The 25,069-nt window shown below is 43.1% G+C and overlaps 2 protein-coding genes across 2 annotated transcripts in view; one reads left to right on the top strand and one right to left on the bottom strand.

Moving 5' to 3' along the window:
• The window catches only part of ATATH8 (Protein kinase superfamily protein), a 93,638-nt gene extending 71,234 nt beyond the window's left edge, over positions 1–22,404 (bottom strand). The window contains exons 1-3 of the mRNA XM_086809764.1: positions 22,278–22,404; positions 22,038–22,095; positions 18,836–19,711 (exon numbers count right to left, since the gene is read on the bottom strand). Of these exons, the coding sequence (XP_086665890.1) occupies positions 18,836–19,711; positions 22,038–22,095; positions 22,278–22,361 (1,018 nt within the window). The 5' untranslated portion in view covers positions 22,362–22,404. The remainder of the gene's footprint in view (positions 1–18,835; positions 19,712–22,037; positions 22,096–22,277) is intronic.
• On the top strand, positions 850–1,466 carry LOC147631369 (uncharacterized). The gene is made up of 2 exons (XM_086809765.1): positions 850–918; positions 1,015–1,466. The coding sequence occupies exons 1-2, from the start codon at positions 880–882 to the stop codon at positions 1,426–1,428; spliced, it is 453 nt and encodes a 150-aa protein (XP_086665891.1). The 5' UTR covers positions 850–879; the 3' UTR covers positions 1,429–1,466.
• Positions 22,405–25,069: the final 2,665 nt, after the last annotated feature.

Genomic DNA, 25,069 nt, shown 5'->3' with positions numbered 1-25,069 from the left:
CAACAAGCTACATCTATTGTCAACTTCTTCATGCTAAAGGTGAAGGTGCTCGCTATGTTTCGTGAGCATAGCAAGCTTGACTTGAAGAAGCCATCGGCCACCCGCTTTGCCTACATGTGGCTGGTTTTGGAGCGTCTATACGATGTGAGGCCCGCCCTTCGCCAGACAGTTGTTTCCACCATGTGGAACGATTGGGATGAGCACGTCACTGAAGAGGCCAAAGCCATGCAACGCTTTTGCCTAGAGAAGAGATTTTGGACTAGAGTCCGAGCAATTGTCATTGCTATGACTCCATTCTATAGGCTCTTGCGGATGACAGATTGCGAGGGGTCCACCATGGGCCTTCTTGTCCACTTCTTTAGAGCTGCCCTTGTGGAGTTGGAGGCTTGCACAGACATTACATCTGAGGAGCGAGCACAAATCATGGAGATTGCACAGAAGAGATGGAGGTGGATGCACAAACCAATCCACAGGTTTGCAGCATTGGTACATCCAGCCTACAAGTCTCCAGTAGTTTGCACCGATAGGGAGCTTCGACAAGATCGGGATGCATATATGCTTCGAGCTGTGCCAGTTGATGAGCACAATGCCTTTCTAGAGGAGTTGGGCTGCTATGTTGATCGAAGAGGTCAAACCTCCTTTTCGTCTCCCACTTGCTCGAGGAGGGAGTCACTTGTGAAGCCCCTTTTTTGATGGGACAATTTTGGGTATGGACTAGAGCATCTCCAACCCATAGCCTTAAGGGTCCTAGCCTAGGATTGTTCTTCGGGTGCATGTGAGAGGAATTGGAGTTCCTATTCTCTCATACACACGAGGATACGCAATCGACTGATCACACGACAATTGGAGCGGTTGGTCTACTGCCGCACTAACTTGCGCATGATGCAGGGCATTCTTAGTATGGGTAGTCCCAAGCAAGTAAGTTACAAGTCTAGACTCTAACTTGTCATGACTCATAACTTTTAAGTTTTGAGTACACTGTACAGACTCTAACTTTTGTGCCTTAATGTGTAGGTCAATGTTGACACTTTCACGTTGACGAGTGAAAACTTTGCAAGTGTCAATCAACAACCTGATGAGGAGGAGGAGGCAATCTTCATGGAGCTCTATAGTGAGCTTGTGGCAGCAGATACTCGCAGCACCAGGAGTCAGCATGGACGGGGCCGAGCAGTTGGAGTTCATAGGCCTCCGCCTTCGACATCGGCAAAGGGTGGCCTTCGCACATATGTGAGGCGGGGATCCTCGAGCTCCAATCCCCGCCTTCATGATGATATTCCATTGCCCCCTCATGATGATACCCCACTGCCTAGAGAGCCCTTGTTTGATGATGATGGCAACCTACTTAGCGAGAATGATCCCCAGAGTGTCTCGTCCACCTTCGAAGAGTCCTCTTCAGAGAACTCTCTTGATGGACACTCTAGTCTCTAGTAGTGATCATGTTGATGATCATGCAGATGTTGGTGATGATGTAGACTTTTGATATGTTATAGCTCTCTAGGCATTGGGCATCTATCTCCTTCTAGCCCATCGATGATGTATTGTAGTATGTAGTATCATGTATGTACGCATGTTGGCGGTCGCCCATGCCATGAGTTTTTGGCCTATCCTTTTGTAGCAATTTTGTACTCTGATGGCATGATGACATTATGTTCATGGTTCTACTATTTTGTAACTTCTTGTCTACAATTTTTAAGTTTAGGAAGTATTTTTAAAAAAAACGTACTAATATCGTACCGTACCTCAAAAAATTTTAAGATACCAATTAGTACTGTATTTTATCGTACCGTACCGTATCGTACCTTTCGTACTAACTAACCATGTCTGCAACATACATAAAGCAGTAGAAAGAGAGATAGATGAACAGATGTGGAGCTTACCAAATTCAGCCCGTGTATCTGCACTGGAGGAAGTAACGGTACCAATCTGTACTTGCAGGTACTTGTTTCCACAACCCTGCTTCACACGTGTGTATGTACTTGTCTATACCCTCCTCCTTGCATCCAACTCTATGCTGTACTTGATTGTACAGATCTGAAAAACAGCACTGTACCAGTCTGTACTGCCTCGGAACACGTGCCAGAAGCTGTCCTTGCATACGCCGCCGGCAACCAGTATCTGTACACGCCTGTACCTGCGCAGTCAGCCTATACCAGTTCTGTCCAGCGCCGCCAGCAGCAGTACTGTCCAGCGCCTGTTTCTGTCCTGTCCGTACAGCTGTACCTGCAAAGAATATGCAACAGCCTGTCCAGAACCTGTGCGCAGCCTGTCCAGCAGAGATACTCGCAGCAACTCCTATGCGCAGCCTGTACCAGGAGAGAAAACCTGCAGCCTGTCCGTACAGGGCTGTACGACTGGTTTGCTCAGAGAACACAGCAGCCAGAAAGATCTGCAACCGACTTGCTCTTCTCCTCTTGCTTTCCACGCATCCCCCACAAGGGCACTTATGCTCCACGATTCTTTTTCCCAAAAAGAAGAGAGAGAGAGAGAGAGAGAGAGAGGAGAGAGAAGCACACACTCCAAAAGTGGAGTGGCCCCCTCCCCATAATAATCCTAGGCCCCCCCCACTTTAAAAGTTATTAAAGTCCCTAGGGGCCACTAAGGCCTAGGGGCAACTTTAATAAAACATTAAAATACTAATGTTCTAGTTCCCTCCCTTCACACCTAGGGATGTCCACACATCTTTAACTCTGTCCGGGCACCCCCCATGTGAATCATTCAATATTCTGACTCAGCAACCACCATGCCCACACTTGTGCTGTTCCATTTTCACAGGGCCATGACATACCCCCCTCTTGAAAAATGGCAAGCGTCCTCGATTGCATTCTAGTGATACAGCAAAATATCCAAAGTGATATATACAATATGGCAAGATCAGCGTCCCAATCTCTCTAAGCCATGCACATGTATCAACATTCACTGCAAACCAATGGCATAGTAATAGTCCAAGTTGTATAGCACTGTGAACCATACATATCCACAAAATCCCATGTGACTAGTACACATTTATCATAGAAGTCCCATAAACAGATGTACTATCAGCCTCAGTACCTTCGGGTGAGATAAAAACTGCACCAAGCGACCTCTAGATGTCATCTGAGCCTGTCTGTATCAAGGGAGTGGAGGTGCTACCCCCCTCTTGAGCATCAGGTAATGCTCCAGACCCATGCTCTGCTGAACCTGAATGAGCCACAACAAGAGTCGTGTGAGGATTATGTTGTTAATCCTGCATATTGTGTACTAATTACTACTTAAGTAATTAACTTAGAACAAGAACCTTCAGGAGAACACTTGAGACAAGATTGAATTGACTTGTTGTTATTAAACTGAGTACAATAGGTCTCTTATATAGGAGATGAAGAGACACATTTGAAGAGGCATGTCCTTTGACGAAAGGACATGACCTTAGACGAAAGGGTACAACTTTTAGGCTAAGGGATGTGTCTAGTCGATGTAGAGGCACAACCATTCATTAAGGGATACAACCATTCGTCGAAGAGATGTGGCTATTCGATGAAGAGGTACATCCTTTGACGAAGAGTCGCAACCAATCGAGGGTAGGGGTTCCCTTTGGATGGTTATTCTTTGCATCTGCAACAGTAATCAGCAATGAAGAGAGAATCTGATACATAAACACGTCACAATCGTGACATTCCCTCCCATTTAAAATAAAACCCAAGGGTAGTTGTTGAGACTCTGGAAGAAGGGAAATGATTGTATTGCTTCTGCATCCAAAGCTCTAGCTGCTAGATCCCATGTCATGGCATTATTGTTGACCATAACAATCTTGCATATATCAAACTGAATATTAAGTGCATCTGCAACTTGTCTCATCTTTACCAAAAGCATGAGAATCATATCTGTAACTTGAGTAGAACTTTTGTTAACATCATTGGTAACTTCGAGCTTTGTCCAAGAAAAGACTGAATCTTCATTTGCCTTTAGAGAAACCATAAGCAAACTGTCTTGAATCTCCAATATCAAGGACTGTGTCACCAAACTTTGCATTTGGTTAGTGACCATCATTTGGAAATCTGAAAGGGATTCCATTGGCTTGTCTGGAACACGGATGTCTTCAAGGGTTGTCGTAGATGAAGAAGAGGTATTGTTTAAAGGCTCTTCCATCTGCAAAGATAGTGCATCGAGACTAGGACAAGTATTGTCCAAAGAGTCATGTGCAGTGACGGAAGTCATACTGCAAGAGTCTGTATGAGAATTATTCTTTGTACCATTCAAGGTAAGAACTGGAGTCTTCAGACTTGAAGAATCTTCATTCACCATTGCAACTGCATCGGTTATTGTGTAAGAGACAAAGACTTCATTCTGAAAGGGCGGTGACGAGGCTTTTGTTTTTGCCTGGACCACAGCCAAAGAAGTTGTGTGCATTTGGGATGCCACACATGAACCAGAACCTCTTGAATCTTCAGCTTTATCAGCGGGTATTAAGGCTTCCATAGTAGGAGGAGCATGGCATGGCTCGCAAGGGGGAACTTGTCCAGCGTTGCGGCATTCACGACCGAGTACTCGACTAGGGTCGGAAATATGTGCCACTATGTGAGCCCACTTCGAAGAGATTGATGACTCTTCAAGGGGAGATCTTCTGAAAGCTTCATATTGCTGCTTTGGCTTCTGCTGATAGTGATTCAAAGATGGATCTTTCTCATAACTGTTGTAATGCTGAGAATGTTTGCGACGAGCATGCAGAGGCTCGAACGAAGGTATTTCATGTCTGGTGGTCTCTACCGAACTGTGCTGAGAACAAGAAACCTGTCTCGTGGGTGTTGTACGCCGAGAAGTTGCTTGTCAGGAGCTTGAGGAGGCTTTGGCTCACCATGGATCAAGTGTGACGAAAAGGTAGCCAGAGAAGGCCGCGCCGCGTTGAAGGGCACCGGCAGCGACTAAGCGAAGAGAAGGTGCTCATCGGCGGTGAGGGCTCCGGGCCGACAGCTGGCAGCGAACGAGGCGAAGAGGGGGGGGGCTCCATATTCAGCAGCGAAGGGCACCATTTGTGAACGCTTATCACCACCAGTTAGCAGGGAGGGAGGGAGGGTAGTCCGGAAATACAGCAGGGGTCCCTCTCTGCTATACACACAATGCGTGTGTATGGGTGTGAGACCTTGTGTTCTTGTTTACATTACTTTGAGCAAGGATTCACACCAAGTCCACCATCGCTCTGCTTCTTCCATACAACACCGAGAGGAGAGGTGGATGAGGGAGTACCGCGGAGAGGGTGAGGGCTTCACAACCCACGGGTAGGAAAAAATTTGCTCTGATACCACTGTGAGGATTATGTTGTTAATCCTGCATATTGAGTACTAATTACTACTTAAGTAATTAACTTAGAACAAGAACCTTCAGGAGAACACTTGAGACAAGATTGAATTGACTTGTTGTTATTAAACTGAGTACAATAGGTCTCTTATATAGGAGATGAAGAGACACATTTGAAGAGGCATGTCCTTTGACGAAAGGACATGACCTTAGACGAAAGGGTACAACTTTTAGGCTAAGGGATGTGTCTAGTCGATGTAGAGACAACCATTCATTAAGGGATACAACCATTCGTCGAAGAGATGTGGCTATTCGATGAAGAGGTACATCCTTTGACGAAGAGTCGCAACCAGTCGAGGGTAGGGGTTCCCTTTGGCTGGTTACTCTTTGCATCTGCAAAACAGTAATCAGCAATGAAGAGAGAATCTGATACATAAACACGTCACAATCGTGACAAGTCGGCTCTAACTCAAAGGCATCGAGATAAAGCTGCAAAACCTGAGGTGAATCTGTTAAGTCACCTTCCTCCATCCACTTCGCATCCATCGGTGAATAGTTCTTGAACTTCACAAGATAGCGACAGGAAATTTTACCTCATACCTTCCTTTCTTTAGTGCCAGTATCTGCTCTGGAATCGGAACCTCATCAAGTTCCTCAACTTCCGGCTGAGCCTCATCTGATACATCCTCAGGCACATCCCCACGGAATGGTCTAAGAAGACTCACGTGAAAAGCATTGTGAATCCTCCAGTGATCTGGTAGCTTCAAACGATAGGCTACCTCCCCAATCTTTTCCAATACCTGAAAAGGCCCATAATAACGCATGCTCAATTTAGGGAATAAGCGCTCTTTACCCTTCATCTTCTTGAGTCTAGCCTTTTCAAAGCGTAAAAGAACCCAATCACCCAATGCAAACTGTAAATCACGTCTGTGACGGTCTGCGGCTTTCTTTTGCTTCTGCTGAGTTTTCTGGAGTGCCAACTTAACTCTCCGATAAGCTTCATCCAAACTTTCCACATACTGATCAGCCTCAAAGATCTTATCCTTTGTATGCAAAATGGGTGGTACCTTCAACCCTCCTTCCACAATCTCAAAAGGCGCCTTGCCTGTCGAGCTATGTACAGTGTTGTTATATGCAAACTCCACCAAAGGAAGATACTTTTCCCATTGTTGCTTATGCTCTGACACATAACACTTGAGAAGATCCAATACTGTCGAGTTAGCCTCTTCTGACTGACCATCTGTCTGTGGATGAAATGACGATGAAAATTTGAGAGTTGTGCCCATGTTGTCAAACAACCCTCTCCAGAACAAACTCGTCATCCGTGGATCACGGTCACTAATGATAGACGTAGGCAAGCCATGATACTTGAAGATGTACTTCACCATATGATCCACTTTGATCGTCTTAAGCACGGGGATGAAATGAGCCTGCTTACTGAACCTACATATGATAGTCCAGATGCCATCATTTCCTGTTTGTGTCCGTGGAAGATCAAATATAAAATCCATGGCAATGCTCTCCCAAGGTCTATCTGGAATAGGTAAAGGCTGTAATAACCCTGGTGTCTTCTGACGGTCAAACTTTACCTTCTGACATACGATGCATTGCCTCACAAAGGCATCAACATCTCTTCTCAAGGTTGGCCAATAAAAGAAAGTCTCCACTGCTTTGACCGTGGCGTCAATACCTCTATGACCTGCATACGGTGGAGCATGACTTTCAATCATAACCTTGAGTCGCAATGGCCTGGTAACACACAGTCTGCCATGCATTAATAAAAACCCATCTCTGAGAGTATAGTGCTCATGCCGCTGACCCTCAGACATCTGATCATACAACCTTTCAAAGTCCTCATCATGGGCATACTGCTCTTTCATTTCATCAAGCTCATGATGATAAGCAAGTGAAACTGCAGAGACCTGTGGCTTGCGTGACAAAGCATCTGCCACTACATTCTTTTTGCCTTCCACATGCACAATCTGGAAGTGAAACATTGACAAAAAGTTTGCCCAACGCATATGCTTCTCTGAAAGTTTAGTCTGCGTGAGGAAATATCGCAAGGTCTGATGATCTGTCTGCACAGTGAAATCAACCCCAAGCAAGTAGTGTTTCCATGTAGAAAGAGCGTGAATTACAGCCAACATCTCTTTCTCATAAACCTGTAAATGCTTCTCGGCATCTTGCAATATTCTACTCTCATAGGCTATAACATGTCCCTCTTGCATGAGAACCGCACCAATGCTACTTCCACATGCATCACACTAGACAACAAAAGCCTTTCGGAGGTCCGGTAACACCAATACTGGGTCCGAAGTAAGCTTTTCTTTGAGCTTTTTGAATGCTGTAATTTCCCGATCAGCCCATCTAAACGGAGTTGCCTTCTTTGTCAAGGCATGAAGAGGTGAAGCAATTTCAGCAAAGTGCCGTATGTACCGCCTTTAATTGGAACACAATCCTAGAAAACTGCGTACATCATGCACGGTCCTCAAAGCTGGCCAATTAAGTATTGCTTCCACCTTTGCTGGATCCATACGGACTCCATGCGCAGACACAATATGGCCCAAGAAATGTATCTCTTGCAAAAAGAATTCACTCTTCTTGCCATTAACAACCAACCTATGGTTTCTGAGTTCTGCAAACACAATGGCCAAATGCCTTCTATGCTCTTCCTCAGTTTGTGAATGCACAATCATATCATCAAAGAATGTGCCCACAAACTCTCTATGAGGCCTGAAAATCCTGTCCATCATTCTGTTAAATGTGGCAGGCGCATTTGTCAAACCAAAGGGCATAACCAAGAACTCATACAATCCAAACGTGGTTCGGAATGCTGACTTATGCACATCCTCGGGTCTAATGCGTATCTGATGATACCCGCTTTTCAAGTCGATACGACTAAAGACTGTGGAGCCCTATAAGCGGTCCAAGATGTCATCGATCCTTGGTATGGGGAATCGATTCTTGATGGTGTTCTTGTTGAGCGCCCTGTAATCAATACACATGCGCCAAGAACCATCCTTCTTCTGCACTAAGAGCACAGGTGAGCAAAAGGGTGATGAGCTAGGTTGTATCAACCCTTTATTTAGAAGCTCCTGCACCTGACTCATAATCTCTTCCTGTTGGGCTGCACTAACACAGTACGGCGGTCTATTCGGTGGAGTACTACCAGGAATCAGATCAATGGCATGATCTTCTGGCCTCTCAGGAGGAAGTTCTCCTGGCAATGACTCGGAAAAACAGTCTACATAAGAAATCAGTCCTGTCCTTATCTAACATAGACAAATTAGACTTAGACTCATCATCCTGTGCATCCTTTACATAAATCAAGTACGCGGAAAGATGCTTTTTCATTACTATAAAAATGGCCGAAGCAGATACAATAGGAACAGATTCCCCTTTGAGTTTTACATCCAATACATGTTCTTTCCCTCTATGAGTCAGAGTGATTTTCCTATTGTAAGTATCCACCACCGCATGTACTCTGTGGCACCATGGCATCCCCAACAAAACATCACAACCATCAAGTGGCATGATAAAGAACTCTTCGCTGTCCACATAACCCTGTAAATGAAGCCGAAGCTTCCCAATAATAGGAGTAACGGGTTCTGCATACCCTGGACAAGCCATATTAGCCTCATGTAACGGCCCCATCTCCTCTGCGCGAATCCCCAATCGGCCAGCCAAATCTGGTGAAATGAAGTTGGCTCTAGCACCTGTGTCACAGAAGATCCAAGCATTCTGATCTCTCACTTTGTCCCATGCCCTGCACAACTCTGTAGCTTCACCACCTAGCTGTTCCCCCACAAGATCAAGAACTAAGCTTGCACAAGGTTTTGGTTTCTTTGACTTGGGCTCTCCTTTATTGTCAGAGTCCTTTTGGGACTTTCTTTTGGGACAATTGAATGACATATGTCCCTCTTCAGTACAGTAAAAACACTTATGAGCATCTCTCAAAGCCTGTCTTTCCTCAGAAGTTCTCTTGGGCATTGGCAACTTCTTATACTTTGTCTCTGAAGACCCTTTAGCATCACGAGAAGCATGCCCAGATTTTTCAGCTTTCTTGCTCAAGTTCTTACTGCCTTTGAACGCAAATGAACCACCAGTGAGTAACGCATTAGCTGTCATAGCATTTTCAATCATCTGTGACATATTCGTTACTCTTGTCTTGATACAATAATCTCGTACCTCTTTGGGCAGCCCACAACAATACTTCTCTACCTGCTCAGACAATGGCACTACACGATAAGAAGTCACTGGGAGTAAAGCTTCCCAAAACTTCTTGTTATAATCCTCCAAATTATCACACTTTGAAGCATCCAATTTGTGCCATGCAGTCATAACATCCACCTCAAATGTAGATGTGAGCCATACGGAAGAGAAAACCTGTTTTAATTGGACCCATGTAGTGGGTGCTATGCCCTGCAAAAGAAGAGTAGACCACCACTGCAAAGCATTGCCCTTGAGAAAAGTGGCAACTTTCCTCACCTTAGAGGACTCTGTGTAATTCCCACCAGAAAAAGCAGCATCAAACTGCTGTAAAAAGGTAAGTGCTTTCAATTTATCTTTGGCCCCACTGAATGTATCAAACTTCACTGCAGCTCCCCCTTCCTTGTAATCCTTCGCCTTTCCCATAGGCGTTAGATTGTCGTATGGAAGTGGTTTCGCAACATGCTATCACCTCTCTGATGAAGTGATATTTCACATCCACATGCTTCGTCTTTGCATGAAAGACAGGGTTCTTTGCCAACGGGATGGCACTCTGACTGTCACAATGCAACAATGGAATATCCCCTGTATAATCCAAATCAACCACTAACCACACCACCTGGCGCAACGGCCCCTTCTATACCCTACACGCAGGGTCCCCCCGCTGGCACTACAGGCCACCTGTTTGGCTTTTCCCCCCTCCTATTGTATGATAAAGCCCCTCAGTTCTTTGTACTGATTCTTGTATTTTCAGCACCTAGGGAGAGTCTCCCTGGCTACCTTGCTTTGTTCTCTGCTCTGTTTTTCTTGAGAGCAGGAGAGGATCTTTTGTAGCCCTACGGGCGTTTTTATATAACTAATGAAAGGATCTTTTCTCGGGGGGGGGGGGGGGGGAACTCCTCGTCGAGCCATACAGCTTCGTGGGTGCCTCGATCTCGGAATTTCGTATAGAACTGACGTATCCGTCGACCGGAACCATGCTTCCATCGATGAAGAAGGATCTGCTCAGGCTCAATAACTTCTGCTTCATCTACCACATCTAGCTGCTGTTCATCTGAAACATCAAACACTTCTGGACCAACATATGGTTTTAGCCAAGAAACATGGAAAACATCATGCATTGTCCAACTGGTAGGCAACTTTAACTTCATGGAGACATCACTTAACTTCTTAACTATTGGAAAAGGGCCAAAACTACGGAATGAAAGCTTGGGACAACGTTGGCCCACTTGTTTCAATCTCTGTTTCATGATACGCAAATAGACCCAATCCCCTTCCTTGAAGTGGACATCTCATCTAGACTTATTTGCCTGTCTGCTATATGCAGGTCCTTGACTGACTCAATGATCTCGGAAAATGCTTCCGTGGTTTTATGAGCCTCTAAAGATGGAGACACCATTCTCGTCAAAAGAGAAGAAAAACGGCGACCAAAGGCTGCTTCATATGGAGTCCGTCCGACACTGGATGAATGAGTGTCGTTCAAGATAGCTTGAACCAATGGAAGATAATGTTCCCATTTGGACTGCTGGTCATGACAATATGACTTGAGAACATCAAAGGCCAACTGGTTATAAATTTCTGTCTGGCCATCTGTCTGGGGATGGAATGCACTAGACAACTGCAACTTAGTTCCGAAGTTTTCAAATAATGCCTTCCAGAAATACGAGGTAAACTTGGAATCTCTATCTGATGTTATGGTGCTAGGCAAACCACAAATTGGATACCAATGCTTGAGAAACAGACGGGCTACGTCCTCGGTTGTGGCCGTATGCTTGCATGGGATGAGCATGCAGAATTTACTAAAGCGATCCACAATGGTAAAACACTGAGTGTTACGGCATCCGATGGATGCTGGTAGAGGTCCTACAAAGTCCATAGATTTGTCGATGAAAGGTCCGTCGGGGATAGGCAAAGGTTGAAGTAAACCTGCCTTCTTTGTATGGGGAACCTTGACTTTTTGATAAATCTTGCAGGCTTGTACATGTGCATAGACATCACGCCTCATCTTTGGCCAATAAAAGGACCGTTCTAATTTCTCGAGGGTACTGTTGATACCCCGATGTCCTCCAACTAAGGAGTCATGGGCATCGTGGAGAAGAGCAGAACGCTTTTCCCGAGTAACGCAAAGACGGTTCTTGTAGAACAACCAATCGTTCTGTACTGAATAGTGACTAGGCTCAGAATTGAGGACCAAACTGTACTGATGAGTACCAAACTCAGGGGAGTCGACATATTGGTCTTTCATACTATCCAAGTCCTTCCCCGTGATTTCAAGAATGGTAGATTCTTGGAAAACCTGGATGCTGGACTTTCGACTGAGAGCATCTGCTACTACTGGGTTATGCGGACTAGGGATGTAGTCAATCATACCTCCAAACTGTTGGAAGATTTGACTCCACCTGGCCTGTCAATCACTCCATTGGGCACTTGGCATAGTCTGAAGCCACTTAAGTGCTTGGTGGTCTGTTTTCACTGTGAAAGCCTATCCATAAAGAAAAGGCTTCCAATGTTTGAGCGCTCTGATCACACCCAAAAGCTTTTTGTCATATACTGAATAATTCTTATATAAAGTATTATATCTACTCACCTACGATTTCACACTATAGCTACATGCTACTGGATTGGAGTTATACCTCTTGATGGTATGGGACATCAACGTAAAGGTATAATGTATTTCATTATAATTCATGTGTGTATCCCTTGGGCTCGGGGGTAGTCGGGTGGATGAGTTTATGCCTCATTTATACATGTTTATGCATAACAATTATTTAGAGAGATCTTAGGATTTTAACAGTGGTATCTGAGCAATCTCTAGTTAATTGTTCTTATTTTTTCTTTTTATTCTAATTTTTAGTATTTTTGTTTAAAAGTAAATTTTAATATTTACTAAATAAAAATGTTATTTTGTTGATTTGTTTTGATGATTATCACGTGGACCGTCGATATGGCGGTTGGAACGCGTGTTTCTTCTATTCAATGGACGAATCGACGTTGCGGAGGAATGCCGTGAGTTTAATGCTATTTTTTCCTATTTTTTGTGGTTTAAAAATAAGCATTTATGAAAGTTTTACCAAAATACCGCACATTTTATTTAGGATATTTTTGGTAGAATCAATTTCTTGAATTTCTATAATTTTTAGAAATTTTTTCTAATTTTTCAAAAAAAATTAGAGCATTTTTATGATTAAAAATGTATTTTTTATACATTTTTGCGGTTTTTTCCGCAGTTATGCTATCAAATTTCTGTCGATTTTCTACTGGAATGCAGTAGGAGGCAGCATGTTGATGCATGGAATGCTCTCTCGTGTGCGTGGGACTCTCTTCGTCTCTCAATTCTGATTTTGTCTTCTTTTATTCTCTCTCGCATGTGAACGCCTCTTAATAGGCACAAGTTGATTAATTTTTAATCATACTTAACTTTTAATTATGATTAATCAAAAGATTAATCAAAAGTTAATTAAATGGTTAGTCCTCCTCTCTGATTACAGAGAAGGAGAAGGTGGCAAGAGAATGGAATGGAGAAGAAGGAGAGGAGAGAGGGAGCCCTCTCTCCCTCTGGTTTTTAGCACACGCAGGGAGAGGGGGTCACTGCAGGCGGGCGAAAATCGCCACCTCTCTCCCCAAAATTAGTTTTTGTAAGGTTTTTTAAAACCTTAGTTTAAAAAGGTTTATTTTTTTAAGCTTTAAAATATTTAAAAAAAAAAGAGTTTTTTTCAAAAAGCAGCTTAAAAAAAAGCTGAAAAAAAAGAGAGGAGAAAATACGAAATTTGGAAAAAAAATCTGTGGATATTTCTGAAAATTATTTTCTTGAAATTCTTGGCTTTCCGCGTTCCCACAAAACGTTTTGGCTTTCCGAATTCCGGAAAATCTTTTGACCTTTCGGATTCTGGAAACTTTTGACCTTTCACATTCTGATTTTTTTTGTCTTTTCATTTTTTCGAACTGTTGGCTTTTTATATTCCGGGAAGACCATTGGGATTCCAAAATTTTTTGACTGTTCGTATTCTTATACGTTCGGGGTAAATTAAAAAATTTTAAAAATTCCTAAAAATTAGTGAAAATTAGATAAAGGTTATTTTAAATTGCTAAGCTATCTTGAACGACACTCATTCATCCAATGTCGGACGGACTCCATATGAAGCAACCTTTGGTCGCCGTTTTTCTTCTCTTTTGACGGGAATGGTGTCTCCCATCTTTAGAGGCTAATAAAACCACGGAAGCATTTTCCGATATCATTGAGTCAATCAAGGACCGCTTGACCAAAGCTCAGGAAGCATCTAGCAGACAGGCAAATAAGTCTAGACGAGATGTCCACTTCAAGGACTAGACGAGATGTCCACTTCAAGGAAGGGGATTGGGTCTATCTGCATATCATGAAACAAAGATTGAAACAAGTGAGCAAACATTGTCCCAAGCTTTCATTCCGTAGTTTTGGCCCTTTTCCAATAGTTAAGAAGTTAAGTGATGTCTCCATGAAGTTAAAATTGCCTACCAGTTGGACAATGCATGATGTTTTCCATGTTTCTTGGCTAAAACCATATGTTGGTCCAGAAGTGTTTGATGTTTCAGATGAACAGCAACCAGACATGGTAGACGAAGCAGAAGTTATTGAGCCCGAGCAGATCCTTCTTCATTGATGGAAGTATGGTTCCGGTCGATGGATACGTTAGTTCTATACGAAATTCTGAGATCGAGGTACCCACGAAACCGTATGGCTAGACGTGGAGTTCTTCCAAGAGTACTCCAAGTTGTTGGCGGACTACTTGGAAGCCATGAACCTGCCGCCAAGCTAAGTAGAAGGGAATGTCACATGCACTTTGCACTCAATGCATGGTGACAAGATGGCTCATCATCAGCAGTGCAACATTTGTACATTATTAGAACCCAGTAGGATGATATTTGTTGTACGTCGTGACCCCATTGTACATCCTCAGTCCAAGATAAGTCAAGCACGAGCTACGTAGGTCATTCCTCAGCCTTAGTGGGTCAATCAGTCAGTCAAGTCCCTTAACCCACTTGGAGAGAATCATTCATGCATGTAGAGTCAGTAGAAGCCTTAGGGTTTGCATCAGAAAGCACTTTGCATCTTGCATAATATGCATTCATATGCTTGTGCATCATTTAGAACATCTCAGAAGCCTTAGGAAATTTACTAGGATTTATCTGGTATTTTTTCAATATTTTATGGTATTTATTTAGCATTTAATGTCATTTATAAACATAAAGTTTATTAAATTATGACCAGCCAACTTGACCAACCCCTAGTTCGTATAAATAGGCTTGCATAGGGCTTAGACATTCATTCAGTCTTCAGAAGCTAGGCGCCTTCATCCTCGGCATTAAGAGCATTTCCCGCCTTAAGCCTAGACTAATCCCAGCCCTTCTGGAGCTTGCGTTTTGCTTCAATCAGTCCCCTCCAATTTAACGCAGCACATCAGCAAGCTTATACAGCAGTTCAGCAGTTCATTCAGGCCCTTGCAGACCTAGGCGCAGCATACAGTCCATAGGCGCCTGCATTCAGCCCCTTTTCAGGCCCCAAAACAGCATACATACCTGCGTTTCTGCACAGATCAGAGCCGGCTGCAGTTCAGTCCAGACCAGCCTGCGTTTTCAGTCCAGCATCAGTTCTACAGCAGTACCCTGCCTTCTATGCATCATCCATACATGCTATAGTCATCTGGTGAAGGTAGCATATCATTCATAAGCATTTCAGCATATTTACATAGCTTAGAACATTCCACCGCAGTCCTTTCTCAGCCTCAGGTGTGCAGCCCTTCCTCATGCCCTTGGGAAGAGTGCATAGGCTCGAGATCAGTTCATTGAGGTGTTTCTACAGCCGTGTACAGTTCAGCCAGACTTCCAATCCTCTGAGATCTTGCGTTTGGCTTATCTACAGTCCACAGTCATTCTCTCTAAAGTAATAAAGCAAATACTATCTCGATATCGGGATAGGGGGCCTTCAGTGGGTAATTCGGGACCCAATCTGGTGTACAGTTCTCATATATCTCTCTCTCATCTCTTTAAAGTTTGAAGTATTAAAGTGGATTGCTAAACTCACAAAACTCAGGATACAGAAGACGGTGTGAGCATTTGTGTGACAGGATCATCCAATACAAAGACTTCCGCTGCATATTACAGTCCACTACCAGGATCACATGCAAGGATGTCCACAGATTTATCTACACTTATATTTGCTGCAGGTTTGGTGCTCCTTTGGAAATTATATCTGATAATGGTTTGGGATTTGTTGGGGAAGAGCTGGATGAGGGATTAAAAAACCTTAATATCAAACATAGGCATGTGACTCCTTATTACCCTCATAGCAATGGGCTAGTAGAGAAAGTCAATGGTATTGTTTGCAAACGTATCACTAAGCTTGTTGAGGGTAATCCCAAGCATTGGGATAAAGCTTTGGATGGAGCACTTTGGGCCTATAGGTGTACTTACAAGCAGATTACAAGGTTTACTCCATTTCACTTAGTATATGGGTAGGAGGCTTCACACCCTATAGAATTGGATGTATCTAGTTTGTGGTACCTCAAGAAGATTAGTGCTATACCTGGAGAAGAGATAGTAAACAGGATGCTTAACTTGGTTGACTTGCAGTTGAAGAGGCAAGATGCCATGAGTCAAGCAAAGGCCTTGCAGCAACAGAGGAAAGAGAAATTTGATGAACAGTTCTCAAGAGATAAGGGTATTAAACAAAGAACATTGGTGCTCAGATATAATAACAAGTTGGATAATAGACATGATGTAAAGTTTCAACAGAAGTGGGAAGGTCCATTCAGGGTTCACACTGTGTTCCCTTCAAGTTATTATCACTTGAAAGACTTAGATGGTACTTTGCACAAAAGGAAAGCCAATGGTTGGAGGCTTAAATCCTACTTCCAAAGGTTGTGGCCAGTCAACTGGGATTCAAATAATTCTGATGACCAAATTGATGTGATGCAAGATTTGTTTGTGGATGCAAATGGAGTACCACCAAATGGGGATGGTACATGAATGTACCATCTTCCAGGGGGATGGTTGACCATGATGCAGTTTTTTTGGAAACCTTTCTTCCCTACAAACATACAAAACCCTAAATCTAGGCTTCTACATACGAAATCTAGACTTTAAAGCACTATACTTTGCTAACAATGAGCAAAAAAGGGATGCAAAAAGGCTGATTTAATGCAAAAACACAAACCCTAATTTTGTTTGCAAACCCTAAAACGCAAACCCTAATTTGTTGATTTACATGCAAACCCTAGCATTGATGCAAATACTTTCCTCGGAAGAACCTAGACATGCTCTACTCTGGTATGGGTCCTCAAGAATGCTCAAATGCGATTGCTGTTGAGTACATTATATTGGAAAAAGGTTACATTTATGCTTGGCCATAGGCCTTCCCAAAAGGGCTACTGACTACTTATGACCAATCTCCAAAAGAGAGAAAGATGATTTATGAGCTAATGCACTATTTCCTTATGTATGACGCATGGATGCCGGTCAGCCAGTTCCAAGGGTTGTCGGCCAACTTCTGTGTCCTCTAACATGAAATGTGTGACATAAAATGCCAAACTCTTCACCATAAATATTGATAAATGCTACCCGACCCTGGCTGATGCTACCAACTGACAAATATATGCTGAAATCTCTTGCCGACAAGATGCTAACTTGATGATGATGCATGTATGTACCTAATACTATTGCCTAGATTAGGGCTAAATGTTGGGATTAGATCTAGGATTAGCCATGGCACTACCTTGTGCATGTGACATTGTTGGCATCGGTAATCACCTCAAAAGGATCATCCCAAGAAGCAAATTGAGAACCGGAGACTCGGAGGAAACTTTCTTCATTGCATGGAATGCCTCCAGTGCTTTGCCCATAACAGACACCTTTTGACAACGCGTCTTCACACCCTTGAGCAAGTCTGGAAAAGTTGTTTGCAAGGTATGAAAATCTGTCCATGTGGGAATTATATACTTGACAAAGACCTACAAAAGAGCGGATCTCCATAGCATTTTTGGGAATGTCCCATTCGAGAACTACCCTCACCTTTTCAGGATCAACGCTAATCCCGTCTGCACTAATGACATATCCAAGATAGCGGATTTCCACTACTCCAAATTCGCTCTTCTTTGCATTGATAAAGAGCTCACTATCCCGCAATAATTGCAAGACCTTTTCAAGTTTCAACATCCCACTCATGCTACTCTGCAGTGGCAAAAACGATGAGTATATCATCAACAGAGATGAAAACACGCTTTCTTACGAGCTCCACAAAGACCCGAGACATCATCTTGTTAAACGTCACCTGTGCATTGGTGCGTCCGAATGGCATCACCACAAACACGTAGTGCCGCAATCAATCCTAAAGGCCGTTTTTGGAATGTCAATTGTAAAGATTCGAACCTAACGATAGCCACTTTTGAGATCTATCTTTGAAAAGAACTTAGCACCATTGAGTCGCTCACCTTGTTTTTAATTGTGAGATTATCGAGTGCCCTATAGTCCATGCATAATCATGCTTACTTATCTTTCTTTTGCACAAATAAAATAGGTGCAACAAAGGGCGAGGATGAGGACCGGATAAATCCAATTCAGAGTCACCGGAAAGCTGCTACTCTAGCTCACCCGCCAATGCCTTAGAAAGGCGATTGGGGAACTTACTGGGCAGTTATGTCCCAAGGACCAACTCAATACGATGATCCTCACAACAACTGGTTGGAGCTGGGGTAGGAGATCATCCTTCAACATAATATCTTGATATTGGGCAAGAAGACCTTCCATCCTTTGCTTCAAAGGGGTTGCTGGTTGAACAGTAGATTGTCAGCTTATATCAAAGCACATTATACATCATCCTATTACTTGACTTCACAAGTCTTAACCCCCTCTGCCAAATCATTCAACTGGAAGTTCCTAGTTGAAGCAAGCATTCCTCCTTAAGCAATAACACTCTCTTCTGCAAGGCAATTATACCAGATCATCAATGTAAACAAATCAGTCGTCACATCATACCTCGGTAACATTTGCCACTGTGCTTCTTTCCTCCACTGTATCCTTGAAGCATTTTTGTGGCCTAGAATTTGAGCACACATCCACGGAAAATTGCAAGAACATAGGGCTTTATGGAGCCTAAAGAACACCATTTGGCGCAGGAATGATTGATCATTAAAATTTAAGAGAACCTCACTTGTAGGGATGCACCAATGTACAGCATGCTTGGAATTGGCACACACACAATAACACGAGGACATAAATGTAAAGAATGGGCCTAGATTACATAAGAAAAATGTTTTCAGGTGAACTTTACAACACCTTCATTAAATGGGTTGGCATTGCATGAGGCGATATCAAAAGTAGCAAAAACCTGGGTAGTATAGTCGAGAAGGCTGAGTTTCAAGAGCTTGAGCAGCAGAAGGGTCTTCCCACAGTCTCGTTGTCATTACTTTCTCCACATTCTCAGCAAGGCTAGACAAAGCATCTTCTTTGATCCACTTCAAAGCGTCCATTGTAAAGTTCATGTCATTCTTCAGAATCTGCCAGAATCCCATTGTTTGATTCATTGCCGGAGTTTTGCTACTTGCTGAAACCTGGGTACTTGCCGTGTGCTCTAAGAGTCCTACATGATGCTTGACCACTTGAGAACCTTTTGTTGAGTTTTTGAGTGATAGTTCACTGGCTTGTGTTGTGTCTATAAAACTCGTTTCAGCACCTGTGGATGAGCTCAATGGGGGACCATTGAGCTCTTCTGCGGCTAGACCTGAAGTAGCTGGAGTTTCTTGAAGCCTTTTTTCTGCTTCAAATACCAAAGACTTCCTCACAGCTTCGTTTCCAAGATCCTCCTTGCTGCCGTTTGCTTCAACCAAGTTTCTGTCATTATGTGAAAATCTGCTGTTATCTGATATAGCAGTACCATTTTCCGAAACGCGATACTGCTCACTTCCGATCGATAAGAGTTTTCCAGCATTCTTCTCCTCTGACCAAACATCTACAGAGATGGTCGAAGCATCCCCCCGAGCTGCTTCAACCCTTATCGTCTGCCGTCCCCTGTCATTTCCTAAGTCCTGGTGGCCATCATCAGATGCTAGTCTAGGCAAAGACCCTGAGACTTTGCAATGAACCAGTCTTTTCAACTGTATATTCTTCAAATGCTTGGCCACAATGCCCTGCCAAGGCGAAGATGTTAAGGGAACAGCCTGATAAGGTCCTGCATATCCTCTTGCCCTTCCAGAATGGTGTTTGCCTGTTCAAAAAAGGGAAAAACATGCATTACACAAAGAAATATGTAATAAACAGGTTTCTCAAGAGGCATTAAAGCAAGCCTTCCCCAAAACATGCAGTATGCTTGTTTCTCTGGCAACTTTGATGCCAAAAATGAAACAAAAAAAAGTTTGCCAGATTCTCACAACCTCAATTGGCCTTAATGGTTTGCATTAACCTCCACTCAAGAGAGTGCAAATCATTGCGAATACCACACCTCTTATTAGGGTGTCACGTGCATGCCACGTGGACATGCTTCCGGCTAGCAGTGGACAGGTTTTGGCTCAGCGTCAGGCAAGAAGGAGACCAAGGCAGTCAGCAGGAGCAAGGAAGAAGAAGGGCTGTCGGCAGAGGCTGCGTAGGTGCCACGTCAGCAAGAGCACCACATCAGCAGACATTTAAAAAATGCATTATTTGTGCAGTCGTGGGGTTTCCAGCTGCCGACAGGCCTCTACAGCAGGCCGACCAGGTCTAGGAGGCCCTATGTAAAGGGGCATTTGTAAGGCATCCAAGCCCTCTCTTGGGGGTGAGGGTCGTAGTAAGTCTAGGAGTCAAGTAGAAGGTCTAGCAACCTTTTCAAGAAGGAGCAAGGCTCCACAAAGATTGTAAAAACAAAAATATATTTATAGTAATACAAGATTTTGAGTAGTTTAGGAAACTGTTGTTTTCTCTCACGTAAAGTTCTCCAGTATCTTTTGCATCAAGCTCCCAAAGGAGTGTTATGTACAGATTATGGCCACCAGAGCTTCCGCATGTGACATAGGGTGCAGGTCAAATAGTACATCATGTGTTGAACCCAGGTGGCATGTGTGGTCACTAACACTAAGCTTTGGACAGCATCAACCGCATGTACTTCTTCTAGAGGTATCTATTGATATGAGGCAAGTCATATAATTTCAAAGTGTGTTGCCTGCAGTTCCATGTGCTACGTTTTTGGACATCACAGGCCTCATGAGCGGATCCAGCTCCACTTCTAGATCCTTCGTCATCATGGTTCAATGGCAAATTGACTCCAGTCACCACAAAACTACATTTCAGACATCATCAGCCATGTACAATGATTCAACTCTACCTCTACATCCATCATTCTCATACGTGAATGGTACATAGAATTGGCTCAATGTGTTGTCAACAACCTCAATTGTCCTGATGGTTTGTATTAGCCTCCACTCGAGAGTGTGCCGATTCCAATTATTGCAGATATCACACCTCTTACTAGGGGGCAGGTCAAATAGTACATCGTGGGTTGGTGGCATGTGTGATCACTAACACTAGCTTTGGACATCATCAACCGCATGTACTTCTTCTAGAGGTGTCTATTGAAATGAGGTAAGTCATATAATTTCAAAGTGTGTTGCCTACAGTTCCATGTGCAGTTGCCAACCCTACGTTTTGGACATCACAAGCCTCATGACCTGATCCAGCTCCTTCTAGATCCTTCCTCATCATTGCTCAATGGCACATTGCCTCCAGTCACCAAAACTACATTTCGGACATCATCAGCCATGTACACTGATTCAACTCTCACCTCTACATCCATCATTCACGTAAGTGAATGGTACATAGAATTGGCTCAATGTGTTGTCACAAACCTCAATTGCGCTGATGGTTTGCATTAGCCTCCACTCAAGATAGTGTGCAGATTCAAATCATCGCAGATGCCACACCTCTTACAAGGGGGCAGGTCATATAATACATCATATGTTGAATCCATCATATGTTGAATCCATCATATGCTGATCCAGCTCCACTTCTAGATCCTTTATGATCATGGTTCAATGGCACATTGACTCCAGTCACCAAAACTACATTTCGGACATCATCAGCCATGTACACTGATTCAACTCGCACCTCTACATCCATCATCCTTGTAAGTAAATGGTACATAGAATTGGCTCAATGTGTTGTGGCCAACCCTATACTGTGGACATCATCAACCTCTTATACTGGTCCAACTAGATGGATATGGCAGCTGGCTCCATGTGCAATTGCCAATCATCAACCAGCAATACTGATGCCTCCATATGGTGTATAGAGTCGGCTCCACGTGGGATCACCAACTCTACATTTTCCATGTTATCGGCCACATATATTATTCTCGATCCTTCTTTGTCATGGTGAATGATACATCCACGAGGCTATATCAGCCCTGAGCTAAGATTTCCTAAGGTGCTTTATGCATACCTTCATAAGATTGGAAGTATACCGTGCTTTATGTTCCCTCGCGGTATCTGGTGGGGAAGACACGTACGGGAGGGGGGGGAGCGGGGGAGTGGGGGTGGGGGTGGGGGGTGGGCCGGGAAGAAAACCTTTAAGATTTGAGGCCGAGGCATTCGCAGTCCTTCCGGAATGAAGCAGAGAGGCATCCTGGAAGGCAAAGAGAAATGGGGAGATAAGCATTAGCAGATATAAAACCCTCACTCTGCGTGAGGTAAAAAACCCTACTGATGTTGGAGGAATGGAAGTGCGTGCATGTCTGTGTGTTTGTGAGAGAGAGAGAGTGTGTGCACGCTCACGCGCGCACGGGCGCGCCACACACAGATATTTACCTTGAAGCGATGGTGGTGCTGCTCGAAAGGTCGCTGATGAGAGGACTGGCCATGGGGCAGGCATGGCTGAGGGGAGGTCAGCATTACGGGGAGAGTTCTCGTTCCTGTCCGACACACGAAGCTACTCACTCTCTCTCTCTCTCACACACATCCCTCCTCAGTCTGTCCACGTGGCGCTGACTCACCAGCCCCTATGGATGAGCGCACTTTCTCTTTGTTGCCACAGACCTTTTCTGACGTGGATTGTTTTCCCACCACTGGATGTCCCCTAGCCCCGTGATACAGGGGTTGGAGATGAGTCCATGTGCTGTTCTTTAGTGTTTTTTTTTCCCCCTTTTTCGTGAAAAAACCTTTTGTAAATTCTCACTCATCAGATTTTTTTTTTAAGGGCAGTGCCACCCATCAAAAAGCAGCCATAGCTGAGTGTTTCTAGAAAACATTTTTGTCAACAAATCACAAAACTTGGACCCTTGAATTTTTTATTTATAGATTTTTGAGCCAAAATGCTTAAATCTTACAGATTTTTTAAATTTGAGAAAATAAAATTTACACACGATAACAATGTGCATTGGATATGGTTTGCAAATTTTATGTAAACCACTAGTGAACTAGCTTTGACTTGCGAAAATGGATTGCTAATGGTTAGTGGAGGTCTTTGCCTTTTCTTGTTCAAGGTAAGAGAAACATGATGGGTAGCGCACCAAGGTTTATAATTTAATGAATGGTTATATATGATATACTTATAATCCAATAATATAAATACTATATATAAGGAGATTTACCAAGCCTATTCCCATAGCAAGCGAAGCTTTTTAATGCTTGGGACGTTATATGCATATTAGCCTTGAATGCTTGGGACGTTATAAGCATTAAAAAGCGAAGCTTTTTAATGCTTGGGATGTTATATGCATATTAGCCTTGAATGCTTGGGACGTTATATGCATATTAGCCTTGAAAGAGTTATTGCCATGCTTGGGAAAGTTAACCTTCAAATTCAAATTCTAACCGAACCTTCTCAAACCTTCTCCTCCCCTTCCTAAACCTCCAAATTCTTACCACGTGGCAGCTTTGTGTGAAGCTCTGCCTTTAAATAATATATAGAGATATAAAGATATCGAGATGATGTATGAGGAGACACAATGGCCCATACCTACCAATCCTATCAACTTCCTTCCCCTTGTACTACTCTACCCTACCATCTTCATTTTCCAAAGTTTTTCTTGTACCTTTTTCAATGAACAACCCATGATGACAAGTTTTAACATAGTATTACGTAAGCTTACTAAATGATGAGGGATGGAGACATTAAGATTTAGAAAGTGGTGAAAAATCCATGATGAGACATGAAAGTAGACAATCCCAAATAGCATAATAATACAATCTTACCCTCTACTTTTGGTAGATTTCGAGCATTTCTATGTCAAACTCAAGCGTAACAAGCTACACTATGCTTTGTGTATTTGGTCAATTCCATTTACTATGCATAACACAATAGCTTACCCTCTAATCCCCAGAAGTGAAATTCAAATGTAGCTTTGGCAAAGCCTTTGTGTACAACTACAACTCTTCTTACCCTCCCCAAAAGGATAATTCAAATGTTGCAAGAAGAAGGCCCACTTATTACATGGAGTAGACAACATGAGTGTTGGTCACCATCCTGGATCTCATATGGGAGAAGCTCACCATGGATTCTTGAGCCATAGGCATCAAGGTAATGTATATTCATGAAAGATATCAAAAAGGTACCTTGCAACTATGAGCCATTGACTTATATTCATGAAAGATATCAAAAAGGTACCTTGCAACTATGAGCCATTGACTTATATGCCTTGGCCCATTTTACACCCAAATTATTATGTCCATGCCCATGAGCCTAGGCCCCAAGCCTAGCATATGAACATGCCCATGAACCCATGGCCACCACCACATTACAAACCATCCCCACCACCACCACATTACAAACCATCCCCACCCAAATATGTTTCATCCTTGAAACATTCTTCTACTTCATTGGTACGAGGATGTCATGGACCATGTAGCAAAACTATCCAAGATAGCATAGCCATGCTTAAGCACTTCATAATCCCATGTAATGCTCTCCGAACAACCACCAAAACATAGCATCATGCAACACATACTCCCCATGAAGTGCATATAACAATAGCATCCCAATTGAGCATCATATTAGCCTCCAAATAGTGAATCTCAAAAAATTATAGCAAGCATATTCATTGTTACATGGCTCAATTCTCCCCCTCGAAAGCATTCAACAAGTACTCATAACCATCCAATATATGGGCGGGCTACTGTGTAGCTTCATCTTGAGGTAATCCCTTCCATTTATAACAAGGTATTCATGCAAAGAACGATTACAAAGTACCCTTTCCCTTATGCCCAACACTCTCTCAGGAATATACTCCACCATACCATCCTCATTCATAGGAGGTAGCTTATCCAAGACTTGCACTTTTGGCCCAACATATACCTTCAAATGAGACACATGAAACACATTATGAATTCTTGTAGTAGATGGAAGTAGCAATTGATATGCTACTTCGCCAACCCTTCTCACCACTTTGTATGGACCATAGAAACGATGTACAAGCTTTGTTTTAATGTTGCCCTTGAGAGAACCATAACGTGTCTTGGAAATCCTTAAGAATACATAATCCCCCTCCTTGAATTCCAATGGTCTTCTATGAGTATCTTCATAATGCTTCATCTTCTCTTGAGACTTCTTAATATTCTCTTTGCATGTTTGCAAAAGAGTTTGCATTCTTTCCACTTCATTC

The sequence above is a fragment of the Cibotium barometz genome, chromosome 15, assembly GCF_041138505.1.
Source record: "Cibotium barometz isolate CiBa-2024 chromosome 15, ASM4113850v1, whole genome shotgun sequence".
Lineage (NCBI taxonomy): Eukaryota > Viridiplantae > Streptophyta > Polypodiopsida > Cyatheales > Cibotiaceae > Cibotium > Cibotium barometz.
The sequence above is the reverse complement of the archived record's forward strand: the minus strand, read 5'-3'. Positions and strand labels throughout refer to the sequence as shown.